Consider the following 25,484-nt stretch of genomic DNA (forward strand, 5'->3'; position numbering starts at 1 on the left):
TTAACGCAAGGTGTGAAAATCCAATCAGAAAACTGCAACATTACTTAAGGCTGTGTAAAAATATAATATTCTTAATTAGTGAAAATGCAGAAACCGAAACAAAAAGTGTAGAACATCATACAGATTATTTTGTTACTGTGTATGTATATAGGTAAACATAAAAAATATTAACATGTTTTAAATATTTTTATTTTACAAACTTACGTGACACCAACCATGTCTCTTGAGACAAAAAAAAAGTGGTTAAAGGGTCAAAAAACCTCAGATAGCCTCCCCCAGTTAGATGCTTGGATCATACCATTTGCATTTGTAAGTTGTATGTGAAATTCCACATTTTCTGTATTTTTTTTTGCATGTGTTGCTGTGTAATTAACGTTACAATCTGTTCTAGTCTTATAATACAGATGTGGCTGAAACCTCTGTACAGTACGGAAAAGAAGAGCTGACTGAAGTAACCTTTCAGGTTCATTTGAGCGCAGGTTATTATATAGGGTTCACTATAACCCTGTTTTGCAAGTTTAACAATTTTACACCAATAAAAATGTTTATTGACATCTTTACAAACCTGCCCTGCTTCAATACATATGGCCCTTTATAGCAAAAGCTATTTCTCCCGATGCTACGTGATGGGTGAATTCCCACGTCCCTGAAGTATTTCATGGGAACATTCTTAAGCCATCACGTTAATGTATGGGGGGGAGGCTGCATGCTCGGCTCAGGATCCAAACCAGAAAACTGACAAGAGTTCGTGCTCTTTATGATACTTGGCTGTTTGTTGTGTTCTGAAAAACATAAGAAATATTTTCTTTTCCCAGCTGGAGGAAGGGGTCATCGAAACTCTGGCGCATTGAAAAGTGTTTCCACTGCATCAGTTCAGACATTGAAAAATTCTTCTCTAGCGGAGGGTGGCGTACGCCAAGCTGACAGCTCCTGGGTGCAGGAACCGCTTCGCTCTGGACATCTGAAACAAATATAGAGTAGAAATCATAGCAGTATGTCGTGGCTTGTGTTAATGTTGTCACTGGTTTGTATATTGTCAGTTTAAATGTTAGTTTACCCTCTGCCCCAATTGTGACATCGATGCTCCACTGGTCATATGAATGGCCATGGTGAGAAGACCATTTCAATAACAAATTTAACGTTTCAGGGGAACCGCAGATGAAATTACCTGAACGGACATTTTGGTTGGTACAGTCACACCCCAGCAGATCGTGAGTTAAACAGTCGGTACCCTCATGCAATGTAAAGAGGTTTCTCAGTTCATCCACAGAAAATCGGATGTGTTCAGATTTCTTCAGCAGGTCCACCACGGCTCCAGACAGACCCTGCTTACTTATTTGTCTCTGATAGATTTTTTCCTCTATTGTTCCTGTTAGAAACAGTAACGTGTCATTTATACGGCAAAGATATTAAAGAGTCATTCGACAAACCTTAGACTGTCTCAGCCCCTCGCGGTTTATGTACCTAGCAGAAAGTTCCAACTTCTAAACTTGCTGGACATAAAAGTTGCAGTGGTGACGACCATCCTACTACAAAGCTGCCAGTACGGCCCTATTCAGAATAATGCTGGCTCCAGCATGCGCGGTGGGGGCTGCCACAGACTATACTGGCTCCCTGTGCAGTGGGGTATACATGTAACTATATGGTAACAGAGCGAAGACTGATCCTGATTCTTTATGGAGCTGGATCTTTATCCTGATGAATAAGATTAATCAGTACACAGGTCATTTTAATGTCTATAATAACCTACACCCATAATGAGATTTTTGAATAAAATAACAAACATGAAAATGTTACATTATAGCATGGTGTATGTATTATAACATGGTGTATGTATTGTAGGATGGTGTATGTATTATAACATGGTGTATGTATTGTAGCATGGTGTATGTATTGTAGCATGGTGTATGTATTGTAGCATGGTGTATGTATTGTGGCATGGTGTATGTATTGTGGCATGGTGTATGTATTGTGGCATGGTGTATGTATTGTGGCATGGTGTATGTATTGTGGCATGGTGTATGTATTGTGGCATGGTGTATGTATTGTAGCATGGTGTATGTATTGTAGCATGGTGTATGTATTGTAGCATGGTGTATGTATTGTAGCATGGTGTATGTATTGTAGCATGGTGTATGTATTATAACATGGTGTATGCATTATAACATGGTGTATGTATTATAGCATGGTGTATGTATTATAGCATGGTGTATGTATTATAGCATGGTGTATGTATTATAGCATGGTGTATGTATTATAGCATGGTGTATGTATTGTACCATGGTGTATGTATTGTACTATGGTGAATGTATTATAGCATGGTGTATATATTATAGCATGGTGTATGTATTATAGCATGGTGTATGTATTATAGCATGGTGTATGTATTATAGCATGGTGTATGTATTGTACCATGGTGTATGTATTGTACCATGGTGTATGTATTGTAGCATGGTGTATGTATTGTAACATGGTGTATGTATTATAGCATGGTGTATGTATTATAGCATGGTGTATGTATTATAGCATGGTGTATGTATTATAGCATGGTGTATGTATTATAGCATGGTGTATGTATTATAACATGGTGTATGTATTATAGCATGGTGTATGTATTGTAGCATGGTGTATGTATTTTAGCATGGTGTATGTATTATAACATGGTGTTCTAACCTGTAGTAAGAAGCCTGTAGATATGTACAGTGTGGCGCTGGCCATCCCTCCATACACGAGCCATCGCCTAAAACAGTGATATTTTAATTAAGTACATGTTTATTTTACATTATATTAGACAAGTTATCCCTTTATTACTTCCCCTGTTCAAAATGGAAGGTTTATAGAACAGATACCAAAGGTTATAGGCAAAACCCTGTCATTCTGAGAGACAAACCAGAGAGGGGGGAAACAAAAAAAAAAAAACAGAAGCACTTAGAATGCTATCAGCCCATTGAGAATAAAGTGTGAAGATCTTTGAATTCATACTGTAGGGTATGTTTGAAAAACATTACTAACACTGGATATCTCGAACACATGGCTTGCTCAGCATGGTTCTAGTGTAGAAGATTGCCCATGTCCTGATTAAAAAAAGTTAGGAAAATGTAGAAAAACTTTTTTCTTTTCTTTTTTTTAAATTGTAGTTCACTTCCACATTCAGGGGCATTTCTGGATAAAATAATGTACATTTCTGTGCGTTCAAGACAAACACAATTCACATTCCCCAGCAGAGCCAGGATTCTGAACAGAAATAAAGACGGACAGCGCCACCAGCTGGCGGAAATCTATATCTTCACCCAAGCATTCCTAAACCTATCAATATTCACTATGGAAGAACTATTGAGGAACACTGGATAACTGGCCTTTATTTGCCCTCACTGACTTATTAGCCTTCTCACTTTTTGTTTCCCTGACAGTCTACCCTTTGCAAACATTTCAGATCTTGTAATTTTGTAAATCAAAAATCTGATCACATATGTTGGTCCTCTTGGTAGGTTATTTAAAGACGCTCTTACAGCCAAACATACTTGTTAAAGAGGACCGATAAGTAATTTCCGGGTATAGCTTTGCAACAGCAATTACTTAATTACAGTTCTCCGAATTTAGCAATACAGATACCAAGAGTTATTTTCTAAGTATCTTATTCCACCCTGCACAGTCCTAAAACATATTCACCATTCATTCAAATGACACATCACACATGACCCCAGTCCTTGGCTCCAAGGAGATGCTTTTGGTTGAATGTCCACTAAATACCTCAATATACACTCATCTTTGGTGAGGCTGTTTTGGGATCTCTTTAAATCTTGATACTATAAAGGGGAATGCCATGGGAAGTCTCTTCTGTTAACTACTTAGGGATGATACACCCACTTTACAAAAATAATGCATTTTATATTTGCTTTCAAATTTCTAGCAGGTACAGCACAGACAACAGGCTGCACAGTATAATAATGGGCCGAGGGCCATATATTACAAGCCCGTAATGCAAAATTATTTCTGTACATCATTAGATAGAAATGTAAACAGAACACCAGCGTTTGAACTACGCTTTTCTATCTATAATGTGTGCCTGTGTCATGTTTGTCTTACAGACGCCCTTTAAGTTTCTTTTAATGTACTTACATTTAACTTATGATTAACGGCTTATCAATACAGGGTTGAATCATTAACAGCTTATATCAGACATGATGTGAGTTGGCCAGTTGGAGAAATGGTATTTTAAGGCATTCCCCCAGTTTCTGTTTATCTAGACAGTCAGGTGACATTATTGAACCAGTCATTACATGAGAGCCAGTGAGCGAGGGTCGCAGGTAATGTGATTGGTGATCTATTCATTATGACTCGTATGACCTGTATATCATTAGCAGGATTCCAATCAATATCATAGAGAATCAAGTGCGACGCTCCGATCAGGTTCAGCCCGACGCCGCCAGCTTTGGAGCTCAGTAACAAGACGAAGTCTGAAGAGTAATTGCTGTTAAACCCATCAACGATATGTTGTCTTTGTGCGACGGGCGTCTGACCGTCTAATCTCGCGCACTTGTACCCGTGGAGGTTACACATCTCTTGCAATACGTTTAAGGTCTGAGTATAGTTAGAGACCAGGACCACTCTGAAAACAAGCAAACGTGTTACACAAGTGCATTTTAAATGACAAAGTGCAGCACAAACAAACAGATAGCTGGTGATGAGTGAGAGCAGCTTTTAATAGTAAATTCTCACAAATTGTTCTATTTCTTCTAATAAGTTGCTGAATATTTTTTGTTTATTTAAAAGCTGCTAATTTTCTTAAAAAACAAACAATGTTTTGAGTTTCTGATGAGCGTCCGTCCTACACCATTTCCAGCCGGAACAGTACACTCCATTCAGTTATACTCATTCTGAGGGTCAAACACGCTTAACCAAACTCCACGTGTGCCAGAGGATGTACACAACAGTACAACGCAAGATATATATCTTATATAAAGCTTATATAGGTACCATTACACAAAAAATGATATTCCCATATTTGGTCCTGCAGACAACCATGCCCTTATAATAAAAAATATTCTAACGTAAAATATTGCATATTTAAAAAGTGCGCTTCTCATAAACTGTTCTAAATCCTAGGTGTTTTTGTTCCACCCGTTCACTGCATCTCTCTTTAGAGGACGATTAAGGGTCCTCTCTAAACTCGGTATCTGTATGATATAAAGAAGAATTACCTCTCAGACGGACTGTGTTCTCGTATTGCTGATAACAAACCGCTTAAAACCTTGAGTTTTCCAGATTCCGACTCTACTAGTTGATCAGCGCTATAATCACCGGGGAAAAGATCAACCAAACTTTCATACAAAGTGTGCTCATCGTGGTTGAGACTGGCATTTTTCTGAAGGGAAAAGAAAACAAGATGAAATAACTTCTAGCTTTAAACCTTACAGTAGAAAAGTATCGTTAAAATGATATCATTTATTGGCTGAGAGCTTAATTGCGAGCTTTCGAGATCAAGTTGTTAGGTCCCTTCCTCAGGGATTAATCAAAGGAAGGGACCTAACAACTTGGTCTCGAAAGCTTGCAATTAAACTCTCAGCTAATAAATGGTATCATTTTAACTATACTTTTCTCCTGTTTTCTCAACGGCTAACACGGTACAAAACCTTTTTATCATTCTAAACCTTACAGTGTCATGCATGTTGTGGAAGATGCACCACATGCCTAAAAATTGCACGCTAACCCAATGACACAATATGATGGCGTTATATAAATCAACAAATCATAATGTTACAAGAAGAGCTACCACAAAGGATGTTATCGTATAAATGGAGGACTCCTTAGTACAAAAGAATATATTTTGCCAAATTTGTTATGCTACAAACACAGTGGAAATTCTAGTTCTACCGCCCCAGTAACGGACAGGCATAGGTTTCTTCTATGTCTAATTTCAAAAAGAAAAATAAAATAGCAAGCGAGGAATACATGACCGAGGGAAGGCGGCCTTCATCATCTGAACAGCACGTAGCCACAGCTATAAAGGTCTATAAGGTATCCAATCCAATTAGAACAGCCACTGGCACATTGCGCAATCTTCCCCATACAGTGCCTAATATCGTATTGCTGTGAACGTGTGCCCCGGGTTTACCTGCAATGTTTTGAACAGCAGGCACGGATGGTTGCAAAGTTTCTTTAGTGTCCCGATGCACACGAGATGGGGGCTGTTTTCTCCAACTGCTTGCAAACAGGACTTAAGAAAATGCGAGTTAAGAACCTTGCGGTAGAGATCTAGCTGGAAATGCGATGGCCTGCAGAAGACGATCCGCTCAATTTTGGGAGGGAGGAATTGGTTAATAACCTCCTGTGTTCTTCTGAGTATAAAGAGACTCGTCAGACGGACCAGTTCTGCAGCTCTTTCTTCTCCCAAATCTTTTTCTTCCTAAGAATAGCAAACAGAAGCCGAAATACCAAAATATTGCAAAAACTCTCAATATAATCCGCATTTTGCAATGTAAATTCACACCAAATTTCTACTGGTATCAGTAAGTTTTCAAAAGCATTGTGTTATTTTCATTTCTTTTTAACAGTTCTCGTTTTTGTATAATGTCTTCAGACATCTGTATGTGTTCCAGCTCTGCTACACCAGGATTCCTTGTCACGCTGCCTTTTGGTAAAGCACAGAATGGCTTGGTCTCAGACACTCAGTCGGACTAATAAAAGTCTAGGGAGGTGCATACTTAATTAGCAAGCCTTGGAAGCTCTAAGAACAATCAATAAATTAATTTTTCCATTTCGATTGTTCATTTTTGTTAGGATATTATGTTTGGCATATTGGTACATTTCTATTGAGATGCCTTTGAAAATAAATACTACACTTTTTTGGATATAGCTCTTGGTGGGCTCCTCCTTATTCTGTTTTTGTTATTATTTACCTTCTAATGGATGGAAGTAGTACTTTGTTGAAATGGTAGTGGACCCATTATATGACTAAAAGTACGGAGACATCTGATCATCACACTTATTTGGGCTTCTTTGACCTCTCATTCCAAAATCATGGGCATTAACATAGAGTTGCCCCCCCCCCTTGCTATAACAGCCTCGTCTCTCCTCTGAAGGCTTTCCACAAGATGTTGGAGCGTGTCTGTGGGAATTGGTGCCCATTCAGCCAACAGAGCATTAGTGAAGTCAGACACTGACACTGGCCGAGAACGTCTGGCTCGCAATCAACGTTTCAATTCATTCCAAAGGTGTTCAATGGGGTTAAGGTCAGGGCTCTGTGCCCCCAGTCAAGTTCCTCCACATCAAACCACGCCTTAAGTAGAAAAGATAAAACTGTAGAAATGTCTTTGTATGCTGAAATGTGAACAAAGGGGCCCAACTGCCTGAAAAACAGCCCCAGACCATTATCCCTCCCCCACCCAACTTTACAGCAGACACTATGAATTCTGGTAGTTAGTGTTCTCCGGGCATCTGCCAAACCGAGATTGGTCCTTCAGACTTCTAGGTAGCGAAGAGCACTGCTCTAGAGCCCAGTGACGGAGTGCTTTACCCCACTTCACTTGTGCGTAGTGATCTTCAGCTTGTGTGCGGCTGCTCAGCCACTGAAACCCATTTCATGAAGATGTTGTTCCAGTTTGGACAGGGGATTTTTATGCACCACGGTCTCCGGCACTGTGAGTGGTCTACAGCTTCATGGCCGAGCTACCGTTACTCCTGGATGCTATCACTTCACAATAATAGTGCTTACAGGGGCAAATCTAGCAAGGCAGACATTTCCTAACATTTTGGTGACATTCTATGACAGAGCTTCACTACGACCCATTGTACTGCCAATGTTTGTCTATGCAGATGGCTCCCTGTGCGCTTGCTTTTATATACCTGTTAGCAATGGGAATGACTGAGACGCCTAAACCTAGTAATTAGGAGAGATGTCCACTTACTTTTAGTCATATAGCGTAAGCGGAATGGTCTCCCAATTGAAGTGCTAGAGACTGGAACAATGAGGGAATTTAAACATGTACAAGATAGGCATAAAGCTAAATGTAAAATGAGACAGAGACACATGATTAAGGTTTGATTCTTTACATCAGGAAAAATGAGCAGACTACATAAGCTGAATGGCTCCTATCTGCCGTCAAATTCTATGTTGACAGACATTTGCTTATACTTACTTTACTTGCAGAAGGTTCTCGAGATCGAATAATAGGTTCTTCGTATATCTTCCTGTATGTAGACAAGGAGCCCAGTATGCCTGGGTTGACAAATTCAACCAGAGCATAGAACTCTTGAAGTTCATTCTGAATAGGAGTACCTGGAAATAAAACAGATAAAATATTCTGGCCAATTTTCATCAACATTGCAGGTTGTACATGCAAAGGGAAGGTTTAACGCAAGGTGTAGATGCAGAGTTCTTACTTGACACAAGATGGCGCTATGTGCGACTCTGAAAATGAGGGCATCTGTAAATTTCCACCTATATACTGTGCCAGCCAATCGGCTAGGAAATATATATGATAAAAACATATTTAAACATCTTACATTTACCTCCATCATCTCTATGCTGGGGTTAACCTACACAGGGCTAGCAATTACAAACATGGCTGCTGGGTGGGCTGCACGTGTACCCACACTATTCTCTCATCTATCTCACAGAACGTGTAGAGTATTCCGGGATCAAATAGAAGGCACACTCCAGACCGTCATATTGGTCTGGAAGCATTCTGGTAAGCAGAACTTTTTATATATACAGAATGCTAGCGATTTCTATCAATTAACATGCATTATTATATTGTGAAACTGCGAAACCACTGGAAAACAAGGGAAATATAAAATGGCCATGTGATTACTGTAACGAGTCAGATACTTTGTCAACGGACATAAAGAATTACGGTCTGGAAATGACAAATTCACCTTGTTTGCACAGAACACAGAGAAACATACTGTAAGGTGTATGACCGATACTGGTGCTGTGCATAACGAGAGTCTGAGGTCTGCATTAAACATATACCACACCTATTTATTCAATGTTATGGATTTTTTTCTGCAGATTACCGAATCATTTTATGTATTTCCTAATTAACGTACATGGTAACTCTGTCTTTGCATTAACACATTAGAAATATACGTACATATTAAAAGGTACACTTGTTTGTGTGACATATTGGTGGATCCATCTGCTCGGCGTGTTCCAGAGCTCACCCTGCTAAAGCCTCACGGCACATGTCAAAGTCATTATTTCACATAGTGATTGGATTATGTAGTTAGACGAGGCTGGTATAGATTATACTAGAAGCATATGGATTAATTGGGAAACTCCTCCAAGCATGAACATCTGTTGGTGACCAGCATTGAATTGTGCTACACTCCGTGAGATCTGCACTTACATATCCCCTGCACATAAATATATATATATATATATATATATAATTTGAACACAATACTTTGGTATACTAGCAGCAAGTAATATATTTTTACTTAAAGGCATAACCTATATGTTAGACCAGACAATTAATAGGGTAAGGCACCTCCAGGCTTTGAGACAATCGATTAAAATCACCATCTTTCTAAATGAATAATATTTTTCTCTCCTCGGGCTCCTGGCACATGCTGAAATTTTTTTTTTTTTTACTGGGAGGCATTTACATAAACGTTACCTGAAAGGATAATGCGCTTGCTGCATGACAGGCTGGAAAGCGCAGAGGTTGTTTTGATAGAACTGTTCTTTAAACGGTGACCCTCATCACAGATTATTAGATCAAAGTCAAGACTCTGTATCTGGTCCAAAGAGCGTAGCAACATCTCATAGCTGATGATCAGCACAGAATAAAGGGGGGAGTTGAGAAATTCTTCCACTCTGTGATCCTAAACACACACAAAAGGAAATAAATGAATGCTTGGAGCGGGGGCCGCCACAAATCTACCCCAACCGTGGCATGCCACGTAAACAAAAAGGAGAAGAGTCCCGTGTGAGATCCTCCCAACGTATCGACGGCTACATCCTTAGCAAGGGAAAGGATCAGAAGCCATTAAACGTGCTGCAGACATTATTGTATAGTACAAGGATCTATTACATGCATACCTGATACTGTCTGGGAAGCAGTTTGGGATTCTTGTACCCTTTCACATGAATCATACATGTAATGTGGGTTTTACACGTGGTCAGAAGCACGTTAATTGAATAAAATAATATATTATTGTGTTCTGCAAAGTTTTTTGAAAGTTGGTGAAAAATCTGACTGTGAAATATAACATGGAACCAAATGTGAGGATTCTCAAAATAGATTGTGTGCAATTATACGTCGATTAGAACTGTTATCTATTTTAGGTTTAATTGTTTAAAGCACATCTTTACTACCTGGTCGACCGCAAAGACCCTTATTCGCTCTGTTCCTAACCACTTCTGGAATTCTTTTCTCCAGTTCTTCACCAAACTTCCTGGAGTGACAATGAGCGCCTTCTTTAGAATGGGTTTGCTCCCATACGGACCCTGACGCAGAAGAGTCCATACTAGCGCGATGCACTGCAGTGTTTTCCCAAGACCCATCTCATCTGCAAGGATTGCTCCAAATCGCCCATTTAGCCTGAAGGGGGAGGGGAAACACTTTAGAGAGCTTTAGAAGAGAGATGCTGTAAAATAGTGGAGTTAATTAAAGATATTGTAAAACTGATTGAGCTGCCTGTATCTATGTGGTGAGATACAAAAAAGGTGAATTTTGGATGGCTCTTGAAGACCAGCTTAGAGAACCTAAGAGAGAGAATCTAAACTGCTTGCCATTATATATTTTTTATGGTTTATAACAAGTAACACTGTTCAAAAATACTTGGTGCTTAGCCCAAAACCAGCGGCACAGTGAATCGTGACTCCCCTATCACAAACATATACATAAAGGGGATCCCATTGTTTTTTTGTTGTTATGATGAAGTAAGTAATGTTTACACAGTAGGCACTTTACGTAGCTTAACCATAAAGAATGATTTTTGGGTATGTTTCAGATCTTACCGCATTCCCATAACGCATTCATACAGGAAGTGAACACCTTCTCTCTGATGGCGTCGGAGATGGATGGCCAAGTAAGGGTCTACAACCACATCTACAATAGGTAAGCTGGCTTTATTGAACATCCACAGGTGATGCTGAGTAGGTCTTGACAATACGAGAGAGTCTGAAATATAACAAATATAAGATCATACAAGTCCCTGATAGCAGAAAACCCTGTAGTCTTCCCCAGGTTGACAGCATGAAAGAACAAAGTAACACACATTATACAGAAGTCTGGAAATGGAGATTTGTACTCATGGGTCCCTAAATAATACTTTACTCAACTAACAAGCAGCGGGATAAGAAAAGTTAAATCAATGTTTCATACCATGATGATAAAACATTGATTGCAAATCTCCATTTCCGGACCTTGTATGCATCTGGAAGGAGCGTCAAGTAGTTATTAATGACTTCTAAAAGCCTTGTGGACGTTATGTATGTATAAGCCTAAAATACAGTGCTGTATATGTAATGTAGGTTAGTACTGACAAGAACCTGGTTTTAATTTTCCATTACATAACGTAGTAACATAGGTGGAAAAAAAGACACTAATCCATCAAGTTCAACCTTCCTGTGGATTCAGAAGAACACACAAAAAAACACACACTGAAGCAATTTCCAAATGTACCTCAAAAAGGGGGAAAATTCCTTCTTTTGGTATTTTGGGTGACTTTCTCTGCATCTCGAGACTCCGAGTATTAGTGTGGGTGATTGAGAGCTATTGTATTGCTTGCCACAGGCAGTATGATACAGCCAGGGTGGTACAGTCACGGTGTATGTCTAGTACATTTGGCTAAGATAACAGAGCTGGAATGCATACAAATGGCTACGATGTAGCTACCTGAAACTATTATGCAAAAACTGTTTTAAACAAAGACAGCAGCACAATATTTTTGAAAATGTATTTTTAATCTGGCAGTGGTAATGAAACATTTAATCTTGACATGACTGTCTGTACTGTTTGTTGGCATACCGGACACCGCCATTGTATAGTAATCATGCTTCTATCGCCGTGAATATACTTACTTGGTGCATTGGGGTCGTGCCGGGGTTTACAGTTCTGAACGTCTCTTAATACGTTGTCTTTGCTGGCGCTCTTCATTGGGTTGATGAAAGGTTTCACCGGCACACATTCTACAGCTGCAGGGCCAGAAGACGCCGCGGCCGAGTTGAAGCACCTACCGCTGTTGTACTCCTCGGCTGAAATAATACCCATCACTTCAATTTCTTTCCCGCCAACCATTAGAGTCTGACCTTCTTCTAACTCCTCTAAATCTTTCATTTTATAGCCCGTACCTGAAAGACAAAGTATGTAGCGGGGATTCACAATCTTAATTAAAACATTAAAAGATTATTAAAGGATGTCCTAAACATCAAAGGACAATTCGGAATAGCCTTCTATTAACAATTTGGGGAAATTGCATGCAAATTTGCATGCAAACCCTATACCATCAATACCGCCACCCCCTGCCTGGATACCGAGACCCACTAACACTAAACAGAAGAAGACTCTGCCAACGAGTGAAAGCATTGAGGTCAAGAACACAGAAAGCAAAGATTGATCTTGTACATGACATATCTCTTGAAGACCACTCTACTATGATGACAGGATTGGGTAAAGGACAGGGCGGATGGGGGCAAATGCTGCAGTGGATTTCCTAGCTGACCAAATCAGACATTATATTTGACTCATTAAGCGTGGCTTAAATCCAGATTTCTTCTTATATTTACTTCCTGTTCCCCAATTACAGTATATATATATATCTCATGAGATAATGAAAATAATTGAAACGTAGTACACTATTATAGTATTTTTATAGATCTGCTGTTACTGTCTAGTAAGTATATTCATCCCCTTTTTTTAAGTCATTTTATTTCCCTCTTTTACATAACACATATTGGTGTTCTATTTGAAGTGATCCTTGCGCTGGGTTTATTCCTCTGCACAAGCTTTATGACAGATATAACGGGACCCACGTCTACCAAAAAGTTCCGCTTTTGACTCATCGGTCCAGAGATTATGCCAAAAGTCTTGGGTCTTCAAGATTGTTTTTTTGCAAATGTTAGAAGAACCTTTGTGTTGTTTTTGGTCAGCAGTGGTTTTTGCCTTGCAACCCTCCCATGGATGCCATTTTTAAACAGTCTCTTTCTTATTGTAGAATCACGCACAGTGATCTGAACTGAAGAGAGTGAGGCCTGCAGCTCTTTACATGTCAGTCTGGGTTCTTTTGTGACCTCTGGAGTCATCAATGCACTCTTGGAGGAATTTTGGAAGGCCGGCCACACCTGGGAAACGTCACACCTGTTCTAAATTGTCTCCATTTCTAGATACTCATAGTGTTTGCCACTTCTGTAGACCAAAAACAATCAGCCTGTTTCTTTCAAGAGCCAGGCCATTGATCTCCAGTAAGCTAGTTTTGGATGCAGAATAGGTCCCTGGTGAATAGGTCAATGGTTGACCTCCTGGTTGCTCTAGCCACAGGGGCTTCCATGATAAAGTATATGTAATGATATGCTGCCAACTCATTTTGTCCACAGAAAAAATATCAGGCCAATAGTAGACAGGCCGGCAGCCTGCAAGCAGGCCAACTCAAACAGGAGGTAAACAGAAGAGGCCCAGCGTTAGACATCACCGACCGTGTCCACGCAGCAGTGGGACAGCTTCCCCAGAGCAGAAAGAGGATTCCAGCAGCCAACAAGTAGTTATTCTGCCCAAGGGCTGTAAAGAACCGGCGTTCTGTCCAAAGGATCCTGCCCCCAGCACCTGGTAGTTGACTGGTCCCCCAAGAACCGAACCAGGACCGCACACATAGTTCCCCTAACTTCAGGAGGCAGGGTACAGAGACTGGGAATAGAGCTTTCCCATGAGCTCAATAACAAAAGAAACCTGGAGAAGATAAAATGACCTACCCAGGAGAAGCTGTAAAAAATACTGAGGGTAAGGGGTTTTTTGGAAGTTTCATTTCACCCAACCCTTACAAAAGGTATCATTAATGTAATAATGCATGCATAATGCATATGTTTATTAGATGCCAAACTGTTAAATTCAGAATTTGGGAAAACAGATTTAACTCTTCTGATGTATACTGTCCATTAGCATGTTTATATTGGAAACAATGCACATTATTAAGAGAAATGGTTTTACTTTTTTTTTCTTTTTAAGTTGTTTGAGATTACTTTTCTTAGCTTGGTACCATCGATTTACCATCGAGTTCCTGCCAGCCGTATGACATATATGTTGGCGTTTTGTTCTAGTATAGAACCAGAATTTGATGCGGTTACTTTAGAAAAACCTTTATGCTGACCATATTTTGTGAATGTACAATGTTTTTCTTTCATAAGGATCACTGAATAATAGTAATACTTTTGGGTGATTCAATACCTTTTCCAATATCTTTGCCTTCCATGTCCTTTAATGTTACCGTCCTCCCCTTAGCAATAAGAAGGGCATCACCTTCCCATTTTTTGTGTTTCTTCTTGGATGCTTTGCACCAAACCACGCTGAAATACTTTGTGAATGCACTCGGCTCTTCATTGTCTTTACGGTCTGAAATTGCATTCGCTTCAGGCAAAGGTGCTGCAATAAGAAATGAAAACATCGTTAATGGTTGATAAAATGTGCATAGTTTACTACATAGTTAGGTCATATCTGTAGCCGATGGAAAACACGGGTGGTCTACAGGCTATGCAGGAATGCTACTTTCTTTTTGATTAGTGTTTATAATCTAATATTGATTCCCATGGCTTACATTTGTTCACTTTCTCTTGATATGCATATAGGAATGGAATAGAGGTGAATACATTAGCATTTTTGTCTGAAGACACGTATACATTTTACATACTGCTATCTGAACATGTAAAGTGCTGCCCTTGTTGTATGTGGGATATAATACAAAATTATTATACTGCAGAGCAGAACTTTACACGTGATAGTCAGCAACGTGGGGAACGTATGTGTGTCCGGGAAACTATATGAAGGCCTTCCAACCAAAAAAACAGGTTTGTAACTGGGATTTAGGAGACGGATATATGTATTGTATCAAAACCATCACGTTGAACTGCTCTATAAGGGGGATGCACCACACATAAGGAAATAACACAGATATTAGGGTGTGGAAAGAGCCCAGTGGACTCTGGAGCCTGTAAGATATAACCACACGATTTAGAATACAGACATGAATCTTAACACATTCACAGATCAGCCAGGGGCTGGCGCGATTCGTCTCAGAAGATAAGGGGGAGACTTTGGGAGTAGTAGCAGTATGCTACATTATTAGCTAATATGCAAACCATAGACGTTTATTCACGAGGAAGCTTTTGGTACCTTAGGAGATGGTGGTACCTTTTGGTTCATCCCCTGGTACTGGAAAGCAGAGGGATTTTATCTTTAACAAGGAGAATGTAGATTACAGGACAGGCAGGAACTATATAAAGCGAACATCCTCAAGAATCACTGTTGTCAAATAGTGGATTAAACTTGGAATCTAGCCTGCCCGTTCCTGCAGTAGAGACCTCACCCTATTTGATCTTACATTCCAAATGACAAACTTCACTCCCCTCGCTGTATTAAGTAGCTTGCCTGTGCGATATTTCCCCCCAAACAGCTTGTATATGCCATCTTTGCCACCAAACAGCTTGCCAGTTCCCCCAAACAGCCTACCTGTGCCATCTTTGCCCCGCCCTACAAACACAAATCCATGCTATCTTACACACATACATACTCGCTCTAACATGCATACATTCATACTCCCTCACTCTCGCACTCACATACCTCACCCGCAGCTCATCTCTCAGGCAGTCGCAGTCTTGCTTTTACCGCGTAACGTGACCCCACAGCGTTCCTGCCTCCCGGTGCCGATCCAAAGCAGGAACACAGCGGGGTCATGTTAGGTAAAAGCGAGGCTGCTCACAAATCACGCGAGCATTTGAGGGGTGAGCTGCGAGCACTCGAGGGGTAAGCTGCAAACCTCTACAGAGCAGGGAGAGGGTGGACAAGCGGTCACAGGGGTCGCCCCGGGCCCATTCACAGTTGAAACACCAGTAGTTACGCCCCTGGTCCAAACTATACACACCTAGATTCGTTACCATGTCTACCTAATTTTAACATACAAATCACTGATCGTTTAGTAGATGTTCCCTGAATTATTTCTGATAATCTATATCCTTCTGTAGATGGGGTCTCCAGAACGGCACACAATACTTTAGGTTATCCCTCACCAAAGATCACTTTTTTGTTTTACATTACCGATCTACCTTTACATCCTAAGACATTTAATGAAATCATTACCGTATATTCCGGCGTATAAGACGACTTTTTAACCCCAAAAAATCTTCTTAAAAGTGGGGGGTCGTCTTATACGCCGGGTACTTACCAAGCCGGAGGTTCCCACGAAGCCACCAATCTCTCTAATCACTACGCGCCGGCTATTGATGCCGAGCGCAGGGATGCCGTCATGTCCCGGCGCCCGGCATCAATTGCCGGCGCGTAGTGATGAGGGAGCAGGGAAGCCCGAGGTCTGGCACTTGAGACCTCGGCTTCCCTGCTCTCTAATCACTAGGCGCCGGCTATTGATGCCGAGCGCAGGGCTCCCACAACTGGATAGAAGAAAGAAGACAGAAGATAAGGTAAGAGATGGGGAGAAAGGGACAAAGGGGGGAGAAAAATATATATATATATATATATATATATATATATATATATACTGGTGTGTGTGTGTATATATATATATATACACACACACGTGTGTGTGTGTGTATATATATATACACACACACACACGTGTGTGTATATATATATATATATACATACGTGTGTGTGTGTGTATATATATATATATATATATATATATATATATATATACATATACATGTGTGTGTAAAGGCAGGGGTGTGTGGTGAGGGCAGTGTATAAATGTGTATGTATGGACAGGCATATGTGTAGATATATATATAGATATATATTATATATGTGTGTGTGTGTGTGTAAGGGCAGTGCATGTATGTATATGTCAGCAAATTAACCAGCAAATCACCGGTAAGGTACATCGCTTGCCGTGATTGGCTGGTTGTTGTACGCTGGGTAGAGGGGTAGTCTTATACGGCGAGTATAGTCCAAACTCTATATTTGGACTGTAAAAGTTGGGGGTCGTCTTATACGCCCAGTCGTCTTATACGCCGGAATATACGGTAGCTATTTGGCTTATTCTACCCAGAACGTCTACCCTATTGCAGACGCTGGTATTGTCACTGTAAAGACACACCATACCTTCCTAACTTTGCTATACTATCAGCTTTAGCTTTGAGCTCCTAAGACCCAGAATTTAATAAAAGCCCAGCTAACAAATATAATACTGTTTTTTTCTTGCACTTGCAGCTGCGGACGAGTGAACAACGGAGCAGACATGAGGTAAGCATGTCACATGCAGAGAGACGTGTTCAGCTAAAAACATCCTCTGCATGGAAAATAGCTGGTGGGCGGGCAAGGGGGGTAAATGCATAGCTACAATGGATCTTATTGGTATATCATTAAGTGGGAATCCATGCGTCTTACAGAAGACCTGTCAACCAAAGTTAAAGTTAAAAGATGAAGCTTACCGTGATTATTCTAATGCGTGCACTAATACCAGGTTTGCACTTAAAGTAAGATCTACATTTACTGAAACTGTCTTTAAAGCAGAGTTTAACTTTTTAGATCCTTTATATTGTTATTCGTTAGGAGGGGCTATTGCTTCCAGCTTCTCCTGTAAAAATGGCTGCATAGGCACCGTGCGGAAGCTTTCTGCATTAATAATGCATCACAGCCCATTTGGCCCGCACACCATGTTCTTTTTGAACATTTAGAATACCGCTGTAGACAGAGCACTTTTGCATGTCCTATTCCCATTGCTTCAATGACAGACACTTCATCATTTTTAGCAGGTTGCCAGCACGTCAACCACCCCCTGTCCAGGTGCCCCAGGCAACTTCCAGAGTTTTTTTGTTTCCCTTGAACATAAACAAATACATTCATTGATTTTTCATGTTTTATTCGTTGTAAATAGAGAACAAGAACAAACTGAACATGTAAATATAAAGCAATTATAACAATGTGATGACAATGAATGTTATAGGTTACTGTATTCAGGGAGATCGCGGCGTAATTTCATTGCTTTTAGTTTCTCTACTTTAATTTTTGCCTTAAGAAGTTCTTCTTCTAAGTGCTGCCGTCTTTTCAAACCCTCCCTCTTCTCCTTGATGTACAGTCCATACTGTCTTTGGTTACTCAAGATTATCTGGTGCTCTTTCCTCGCCATTTGCAGAGTCTCTGGATTACAACCACAGGTCGATCGCAAGCGTTCACCGGTATGACTGAAACATTCCTCTATCCTTGGAACCGGCGGAGATAAAGATAGCCTCATGTCCACAGATGAAAGCGTTGGGGATAGTGACCTGTCCAGTTCATGATCAAACGCATGATCGTCTGGTTCATCCCGAACAGTCGCGGGCGGTGGATTTAGGAGCAAAGACGGTGGCGGCTTGACATCTTCTTCTTGTTCTAGCTGCACAGTGACGGACACCATCTGATCTTGCAGAGGGATGTGTTGGGAGCTAATGCCAGGATCTGTTTCTGAACCAACGGATTCACTGGAAAACATAAACACACCAACAAAAATCAGACGACATAAATAGACCAAAAAAATTTACTCCAAACACCGCCCAAATGATGTTGTCTAAATCCGCACAAACTTTTTAATAAAGTTTTAATAAAGCAGCAAAAATGCATAAGAACAATTCTACTGATTGTTCCCTGTTTACAATCAAATTACATGGAAATACAGGAAAAGGAGTCTACAAAATATATCTAAGGCATAGCCAGAGACCTCCGTGCACATGTTCTTTTTGAATGGAGTGTTTATTTGTAGCCCCACACCGGCAGGCATGTCCATTATGCTAATAGCCATTTGTCACTGTGATAAGCTTATAGTGCAAATGTTTGTTGGCTACTCCTGCACCCCCCCCATACAGTACTCTGTGGCTAGTCCTGGCGTTGCATCCATTAACATTAAAAAAGCACCAAATAGAGATAAGGCTTCACTGGTACGCTGTACCAAGAGTATCTCATAATCACCCAGCACTCTCAAATTCACCGAAACAACAAGGAACAGATCTATTACCTTATCCCACCAGAAGCCACAGCACAGCCATTGGGCCTCCTGTGACATCTCGATAAAAAAATCAAAATTCACTAAAATTACGCTAAATTCACTACGACGTAACACATGATATTTAACAAAAATTGCAACAATGAAGGTTGAATTTTATGGCCTTCTATTCACTAATTATATATTTATTTATAAAAAGAAGCCGTCCCTCATTATATCCCTGCATGGAAACCCTGCCTTCTCCAGCTAAAGGTTTGGTCGGCTTTGCCAGTTTATATCCTAGGACTGGAATTTCAGGTTTGGACTGGTATCCGTGCACACAATCTGCAGGTCTGCATAAGACAACACACACATTTACGCTAAAAAAGCTTTAACCCCTTCAGCGGTCGACCTTCCCAGCAGCTGTATTTAGCTGCATTAGCCTTAACGCCTGTCTGGAGGACACAATCAAATATATGGATATAGATTCTAGGAAACACCACAATCATTTCACTTCCCTGCAAAAAATAAAACCTACGCTGCAGTTGTTTACTTTTAAAAATGAGTGACAAGAAGGGCAAGTGATGCAACATGACCACATTAATAAGAAAACATATCCTATTTAGCATTAGAGAACATAGAAATTAGTAAAAATTGGGCCTGTGGGCATGCAAGATGCAAATCGTGTCACACAATTAAAACTAATGTTAAAAACATAAATGGATGTTGTAGAATTATCCATATAAAAAGGTATCCATGGAGACAACATTTTTAGTATAGGCTACTACCTAGTCAAAAATAGTGGCATCATGTTTTATATCGAGGGCCTGCACTTTTTGAGCAGTAAAATTACATATAAAAAGGTCTTAGAAAATAGGAGATAAATATTAAATTAAGTCAAGCGCATATATTGGTTATGATATATAAGCAAAGAGTTGGTATTTTAAAAAAAAACATTATTCATAGAAATAAGGATGCTAGTATATCTTCTCCTATGAATATGGGAAATCTCTGCCCTCAAAGAGTTAACAGAATTTAACAGTCCTTAAGGAAGGAGCGAGTTTAATGCCAATATAACATGCCCCAATGGATCAGGTTACTGCGACTATGCCCTTTAGTCCCGGCACATGCCTGTTAGACCGTGAGTACTATGTCGGGCTCTCCTTTCAGCCTTATTCACTTTGTTTTACTCAAATAAATGGATTTCCCTTATTATAGTCCGCAATAGAACGGCGATGTACAGCAAACATTAAACAAACTGTCACGGAGACCTTGTGACATAACCGCACTGGCACCGAATCAGCGTGGACGGGACGTGGCTTACCTTGGCACTCCGTTAACGTCCCTCGAGAAGCACACGTTGCCAAACTGGGGGATTATCTCCACAAGTTTCTTGGTGGCCTCCGATACTGAGCTCTGGTAGCCGGCCTGTGACGTCTTGCACTGGAGAAGCTCCTGCTTGCCGTACTCCTTTAGCCTCTTGTACAAGGTGCGCAGGCCTTGCGCGGTTCTGGGGGGCCGCCCGGCTCCCATCGCGTTGTACTTTTCGGCTATGATCTCCCAGCAATTGTTTTTCTCAATGATAACCGAGTGTTTGTTTGTGTGCTCCTCCAACACCCCGATATACGGCTTCACCAGCTCCAGCAAATCAAGCTTTTCAAACACAGTGAAATTGGACGAGCGAGCCTTCCCCACCATTTCCACTTCTCCTCTTATTAGCAGCCGCGTCCTGAAAGCACCATTCAGCCTTGAGCTCTGCACAGCTCTTCCCCCACAGACAACAAAAAAAAGAATCAGGCTTAACTAGGTTAGTCTCGCTTAGGCCTACGCCTACAGGGAGGGTTTATTGAAATTCCTTCAGCTTAATCTGACACAGGTTCAGGAAATCGGTTTAAGGCAAGCCTGACCTACTTAATACTCATGGAAGAACACAGAGAGATCGCAGCAACTCATAGTAAGAGGACACGGCGCAGGCATAAAAGGCGCATAGCCGGCTTTACTCAAAATATTGCTTTTCTCTCATTACAGCGTATTTACAAGAGGCAGCCACACGTATCTGTCGGGATTTATTAACGCAGACTGATAGGCCAAGGTACATGTGAGGTTATAGAAAGGGGAAACGAATAGCAATACCGAAGGGAGAGGTGTGACGTGCATGAGAGAGCCCCTGCCGGGGCCCCAATCAGCCGCAGTTCAGGCCTGCCATATTTGCATAATGCTAGTCCTGCTGTCAATCAGGAGCCGTGCTTCCCCTTGCTGGTTAGGTTACAGCCAAGGCTCAAACTCCACAGCAGAGCTGGGCCTCGCCTGCTTGCTTGCATCGCCTGCCTGCACCGGCGGAGCCCCGGGGAGGGGGATCTCTCCGGCAGAGCAAACAACGCACCGTGCAAAACAAGCTGCCGTGTTTTTCTCTGCATATAGTCTTTACGTGCACTTGTACTGTAAACGGCTATAGCCAGTCAAAGCACAGGTTAACCCCTAGAGTGCCAGAACAGCCCGACATCCCCTCATATGTAAAGTGCAGGAGGGGTGGCTGTTCATTAGATGCCCATCACATCATAGCTTTGTGAATCTGATGTCATAAATCCATTAAAAATGTTTGTCTTATGTAAAACAGTGAACATGTACCTCTCTGTACTTAGAAGCATGTTTATTCGATGTGTATTTCCCCTTCATTCTAATTCCTACAGAAACAGCACAGTAAATACAATGTAACAAACCCTGCTCAGTGCAACTGTTTCATAAGCACACAATGAGGATTACTTACAAACAAGTATGAAACCACAACGACCTTCTGATTACGCAGATCTCACACAAGACACTGAGGCATCAAATGTAATAAAAAAAAAACCAAATTCTTCCTCCTGGCTAATGAATAGAAATGCCGCACGCACCAAGCCTGCCCCAGGGGGTGCAAAAGCAGGAGTGGTCCTCCTAACTGCTAGGGCTGGCTAAGTCTGCACCTATATAGCCTTAGGTCTGCGATCGCATGGATATTCTCTGTGTGCCGTCTTAAGACCACCATAACAAATACAGATGGTTGAGAAGTGTCACTCAGGAACCCTTCCCCTCTAAAAAGATAACGGGAACTGTGTATAAAAGGTGATTCTGGTACAAAGTGGTCACCATAGCAACCAATGTATATAACCACTAATGTGTCAGGTATTACTTGCAATTAGGGAAGGAGGTGAGACAGAACTGCAGCAAAGGCCTCACTTTTTGGTTTTAGATGTTAGTAATTGTGTCTGGGGCTGGGGGCACGTACTGCAGGCGGCTACGTTAATATAATCACGCAGAGGATGCAAAACAGAATCCGCCGAAAAGGTCTGCCTTTACAGTGTTCATATGTTTCTCCCACTAGTAATGCGTCGGCACTATGCATGTGTTAAAAGAAAGCTAGAAGTGAAGTCTAGTTTATACACCGCGTGCAGTGAATTAGTCCGGCGACTGGGTGTTATAGAGGGCAGGAACAAGCATCCATATAAATGCAATGTGCTACACATACCACCCAACAGGGGTGTGACGAGTGGTGGGGGCACATGAGGTGTGACCCCCTCACCCGAATAGACGTCTTGTAAGGCGAAGTTGGAGCTGCCATAGGGCTCTGTTTTTTCGTCTCACTGGGCCAGTCATGAGAGATCAGAGGATTTTCCCAACTGGCCAATGCTCCCCATCGCCAACAAAAGCAACACCAGTGGGGCAGCTACCTGGGGCAGTGTAAGAAATCCTGGACTGTGGGAGATAGGGGTATTTACTAATCACACGTGTGTCACCACAGGTAGGAGAAGACAAGTAGGATAGGTGATGGGAGCGAGACTAAGCTTTTCTCCCAGTTACCACATCAATGCATTTGCTGCTAGCGATTCCACACGCACCAGCTTCTCATTCTGCATCACAGTATCTATTGTAATGCAGAGTCACACGCAGACCACCGAGACTTCATTGACTGGGCTCGTCTCCTCTATGTCTGGAGCTGCTGTCAATCTTTTCAGTGCCAGGGTTGGGACATTTTTTGTTATAGCGATAAACACACATAAAAATCCCAAACCATAATTTTCAGCTAATTGTATCCAAACCAGATTGGTGAAATGAAAAATTCTTAAAAGCTCCCACTCTCTTAGTAAATGTGTCCAACAGACAGAGAAACATCCAAGTAGACTGCACAAGCAGCCCCTGTAGGTGATATTACACAATATAACGCAGCTTAGGCACACAAAAGAAACAAAATATACATCCAAAAGTAAAGCGATATAAATAAAATATATTAATAATAAAGCACCCATTTTTGCACCCCTAGAGAATGGTGAGGGTTGTGGCCCAAAAAGATCAGATCATTTTTTAATGAAAAAGACTAAAAGATATAGAAGTGCCATATCTTGTCTTTATTTAGTTTTATGTTGATTTGATTGGGGGTGCTCTATAATGGGGCACTTGTTAGAAAATCCCAATCCCAGCTTTTTAGAAGCATATTGGCTGCTCCTAACGGCAGCGATCAATTTGTCCATTTTTTTTTTTTAACTTTACCTTTCCCCCAGAATGAAACTCTTAAATATGCAAGACTTCCACCAGGGGACGAGAAGGCTGCAGTTGGCTCAGTAGCGGGTTCTTAGACCGAACCATCCTGCATTTCAAATACAGATATCCTGCTATTGTGGTAAAGATCCTCTGAGGATAAAAGGAGAGTGCAGGGAAAGGCAGGACTGTCACCTCACATTTAGTATTTTTTAATTAATATATAATATACTACTAAATGAATGCAGTGCTCTATTGGGGCTGGATGAGGATCTCACATTATAACCTATGACTGGGTTTCTCAGCTTTTACAACATGGTGGAAACACAAGCAATAAAGCAGGAGGATGGTTTCCTATTGTCCAGGACAAATTAACACATCACACGAAGGCAAATAAATAAAAGAATTCCCACGTACCTGTTAAAGGTGTGAACCTGTTCACTGTTGTTACTCCTGGTTTCTTAGCTAAGTGCGCAGAGTGTGAAATGAGTTCTGTACTGGATACGTTTGTGTTTCCTCCACATACTCTTTCTAGGGCTTTAGAAGGCGCATCACGGTTCTGTTAACACAAAACACAAACATAAAGTTCTGTCTGTAGGCATTCTGCATGACGCATAAGCATTTCTCATCCTCCCCATTAACTTAAAACCACAGACGATGTCCCCTCGCCGTATTTTACATTATTCTGTTCGATAAATGTAATACATTTTTCCCCTGATTAAAGGCTGAATATGCATTTACACTTATTACTACGGCGATCTTAACTCCCATTTGCCGGGACGTGTATGATTATTCCTCCCTTTTGTTAGGTTATGTCTCCTTTCACACAGGTAATATTCCTACATGCATGTGAGAGTTAGTTATTAGTGACAATCCTATACACAGCTTACACCACCAAAAGAAAAACAAATCAATTATTTCCCCAAAAATACAAAACTATAAATTAAACTGAATAATTTCCTTAAAAGCAGCCACCCCCTTAATACAGTTACCGAATAGATGTAGTTGTACATACAACTAGATTGCAAGCGTCACCCATGAAGGTGGTTACATTCTGTAATCGCGCTAAAGACAACAAAGTAGGTAAAAAATAAAATTTCTTCCACCATGCTGACCATCTTACGTCCCAGCTGGCAGCAAGCTAGCCCTTTTACTGTTTATTATTACCATCGTAGCAGGCATTTTATCTTTTTTATTTATTTTTTTCTAATTGTTACAGAAGCTTCCGTTCACCAGTAAACGCACAGCTTTATACATTTAATGGAAGTCTTGCGTATTTTGTTAAACGATCAGGTAAGACGGCTGCCAGTGGGCTCAGGAGACAATCAGCAGCCTCCACTACCCTACAGAATACATGGGGTTTTTTTCTACATAGGTAGTTGTTACTCAAAGGGGAACTCCCAAATTTTGTTAATTTTTTATGGCAATACTTGGCTAACCTATTCGTGTCATTCGTGTAATTTGCGGAATAAATATTTACATGACTCTCTTGCACTCTGTATCACGTACGACACAAATGGTGAGATAACTAGCTTCTCAAATAGCAGAGGATCAGGAGTAAGTGAATACGCGAGTAAAATAAATCGGGAAGGTACTATTTACATAGCTTTTGGAGACAACTCTTACATATGTATTCTTTACAAATATAGGACAATAAAAACGTACGGCGGGAGTTCACATTTGAAACATACCTATTAACGCACACGCAGATTCATTTAAAGGAACCGACGTTCTCTTACTCACCGCTAAATCTTTAGTTAAAGGTTCAGTGTCTCCTGGACAGGACTTGACTTTTCCAGGGGGAATAAAGCGACCCTTTTTTGCAGGATTACCTAACAGCTGACTTG

General features: G+C 40.9%; 2 protein-coding genes across 2 annotated transcripts; both read right to left on the reverse strand.

Annotated features, from left to right (window-relative positions):
- Nucleotides 1–24,191, reverse strand: RAD54B (RAD54 homolog B). The gene is made up of 13 exons (XM_053468381.1): nucleotides 24,055–24,191; nucleotides 14,388–14,582; nucleotides 12,032–12,301; nucleotides 10,967–11,129; nucleotides 10,322–10,547; nucleotides 9,621–9,828; nucleotides 8,139–8,278; nucleotides 6,116–6,406; nucleotides 5,202–5,365; nucleotides 4,348–4,609; nucleotides 2,674–2,740; nucleotides 1,169–1,369; nucleotides 1–961 (listed from the first exon to the last, which is right to left on the reverse strand). The coding sequence occupies exons 2-13, from the start codon at nucleotides 14,410–14,412 to the stop codon at nucleotides 756–758; spliced, it is 2,223 nt and encodes a 740-aa protein (XP_053324356.1). The 5' UTR covers nucleotides 14,413–14,582; nucleotides 24,055–24,191; the 3' UTR covers nucleotides 1–755.
- Nucleotides 18,014–21,066, reverse strand: FSBP (fibrinogen silencer binding protein). The gene is made up of 2 exons (XM_053468382.1): nucleotides 20,450–21,066; nucleotides 18,014–18,628 (listed from the first exon to the last, which is right to left on the reverse strand). Exons 1-2 carry the CDS (start codon nucleotides 20,821–20,823, stop codon nucleotides 18,109–18,111), a joined length of 894 nt encoding a protein of 297 aa, XP_053324357.1. The 5' UTR covers nucleotides 20,824–21,066; the 3' UTR covers nucleotides 18,014–18,108.
- Nucleotides 24,192–25,484: the final 1,293 nt, after the last annotated feature.

This window comes from Spea bombifrons, chromosome 5, assembly GCF_027358695.1.
Source record: "Spea bombifrons isolate aSpeBom1 chromosome 5, aSpeBom1.2.pri, whole genome shotgun sequence".
Taxonomy (NCBI): Eukaryota; Metazoa; Chordata; class Amphibia; order Anura; family Pelobatidae; genus Spea; species Spea bombifrons.

Coding starts and splice junctions, on each gene's coding strand:
- RAD54B (XM_053468381.1), bottom strand. CDS start 14,412: ATGGAAGGCAAAGATATTGGAAAAG. Junction 5,366..6,115: donor TGCTGTTCAAAACATTGCAG/GTAAACCCGGGG, acceptor TTTTCCCTTCAG/AAAAATGCCAGTCTCAACCA. Junction 962..1,168: donor CAACCAAAATGTCCGTTCAG/GTAATTTCATCT, acceptor TATTTGTTTCAG/ATGTCCAGAGCGAAGCGGTT.
- FSBP (XM_053468382.1), bottom strand. CDS start 20,823: ATGGTGGGGAAGGCTCGCTCGTCCAATTTCACTGTGTTTGAAAAGCTT. Junction 18,629..20,449: donor GACGTTAACGGAGTGCCAAG/GTAAGCCACGTC, acceptor TATGTTTTCCAG/TGAATCCGTTGGTTCAGAAA.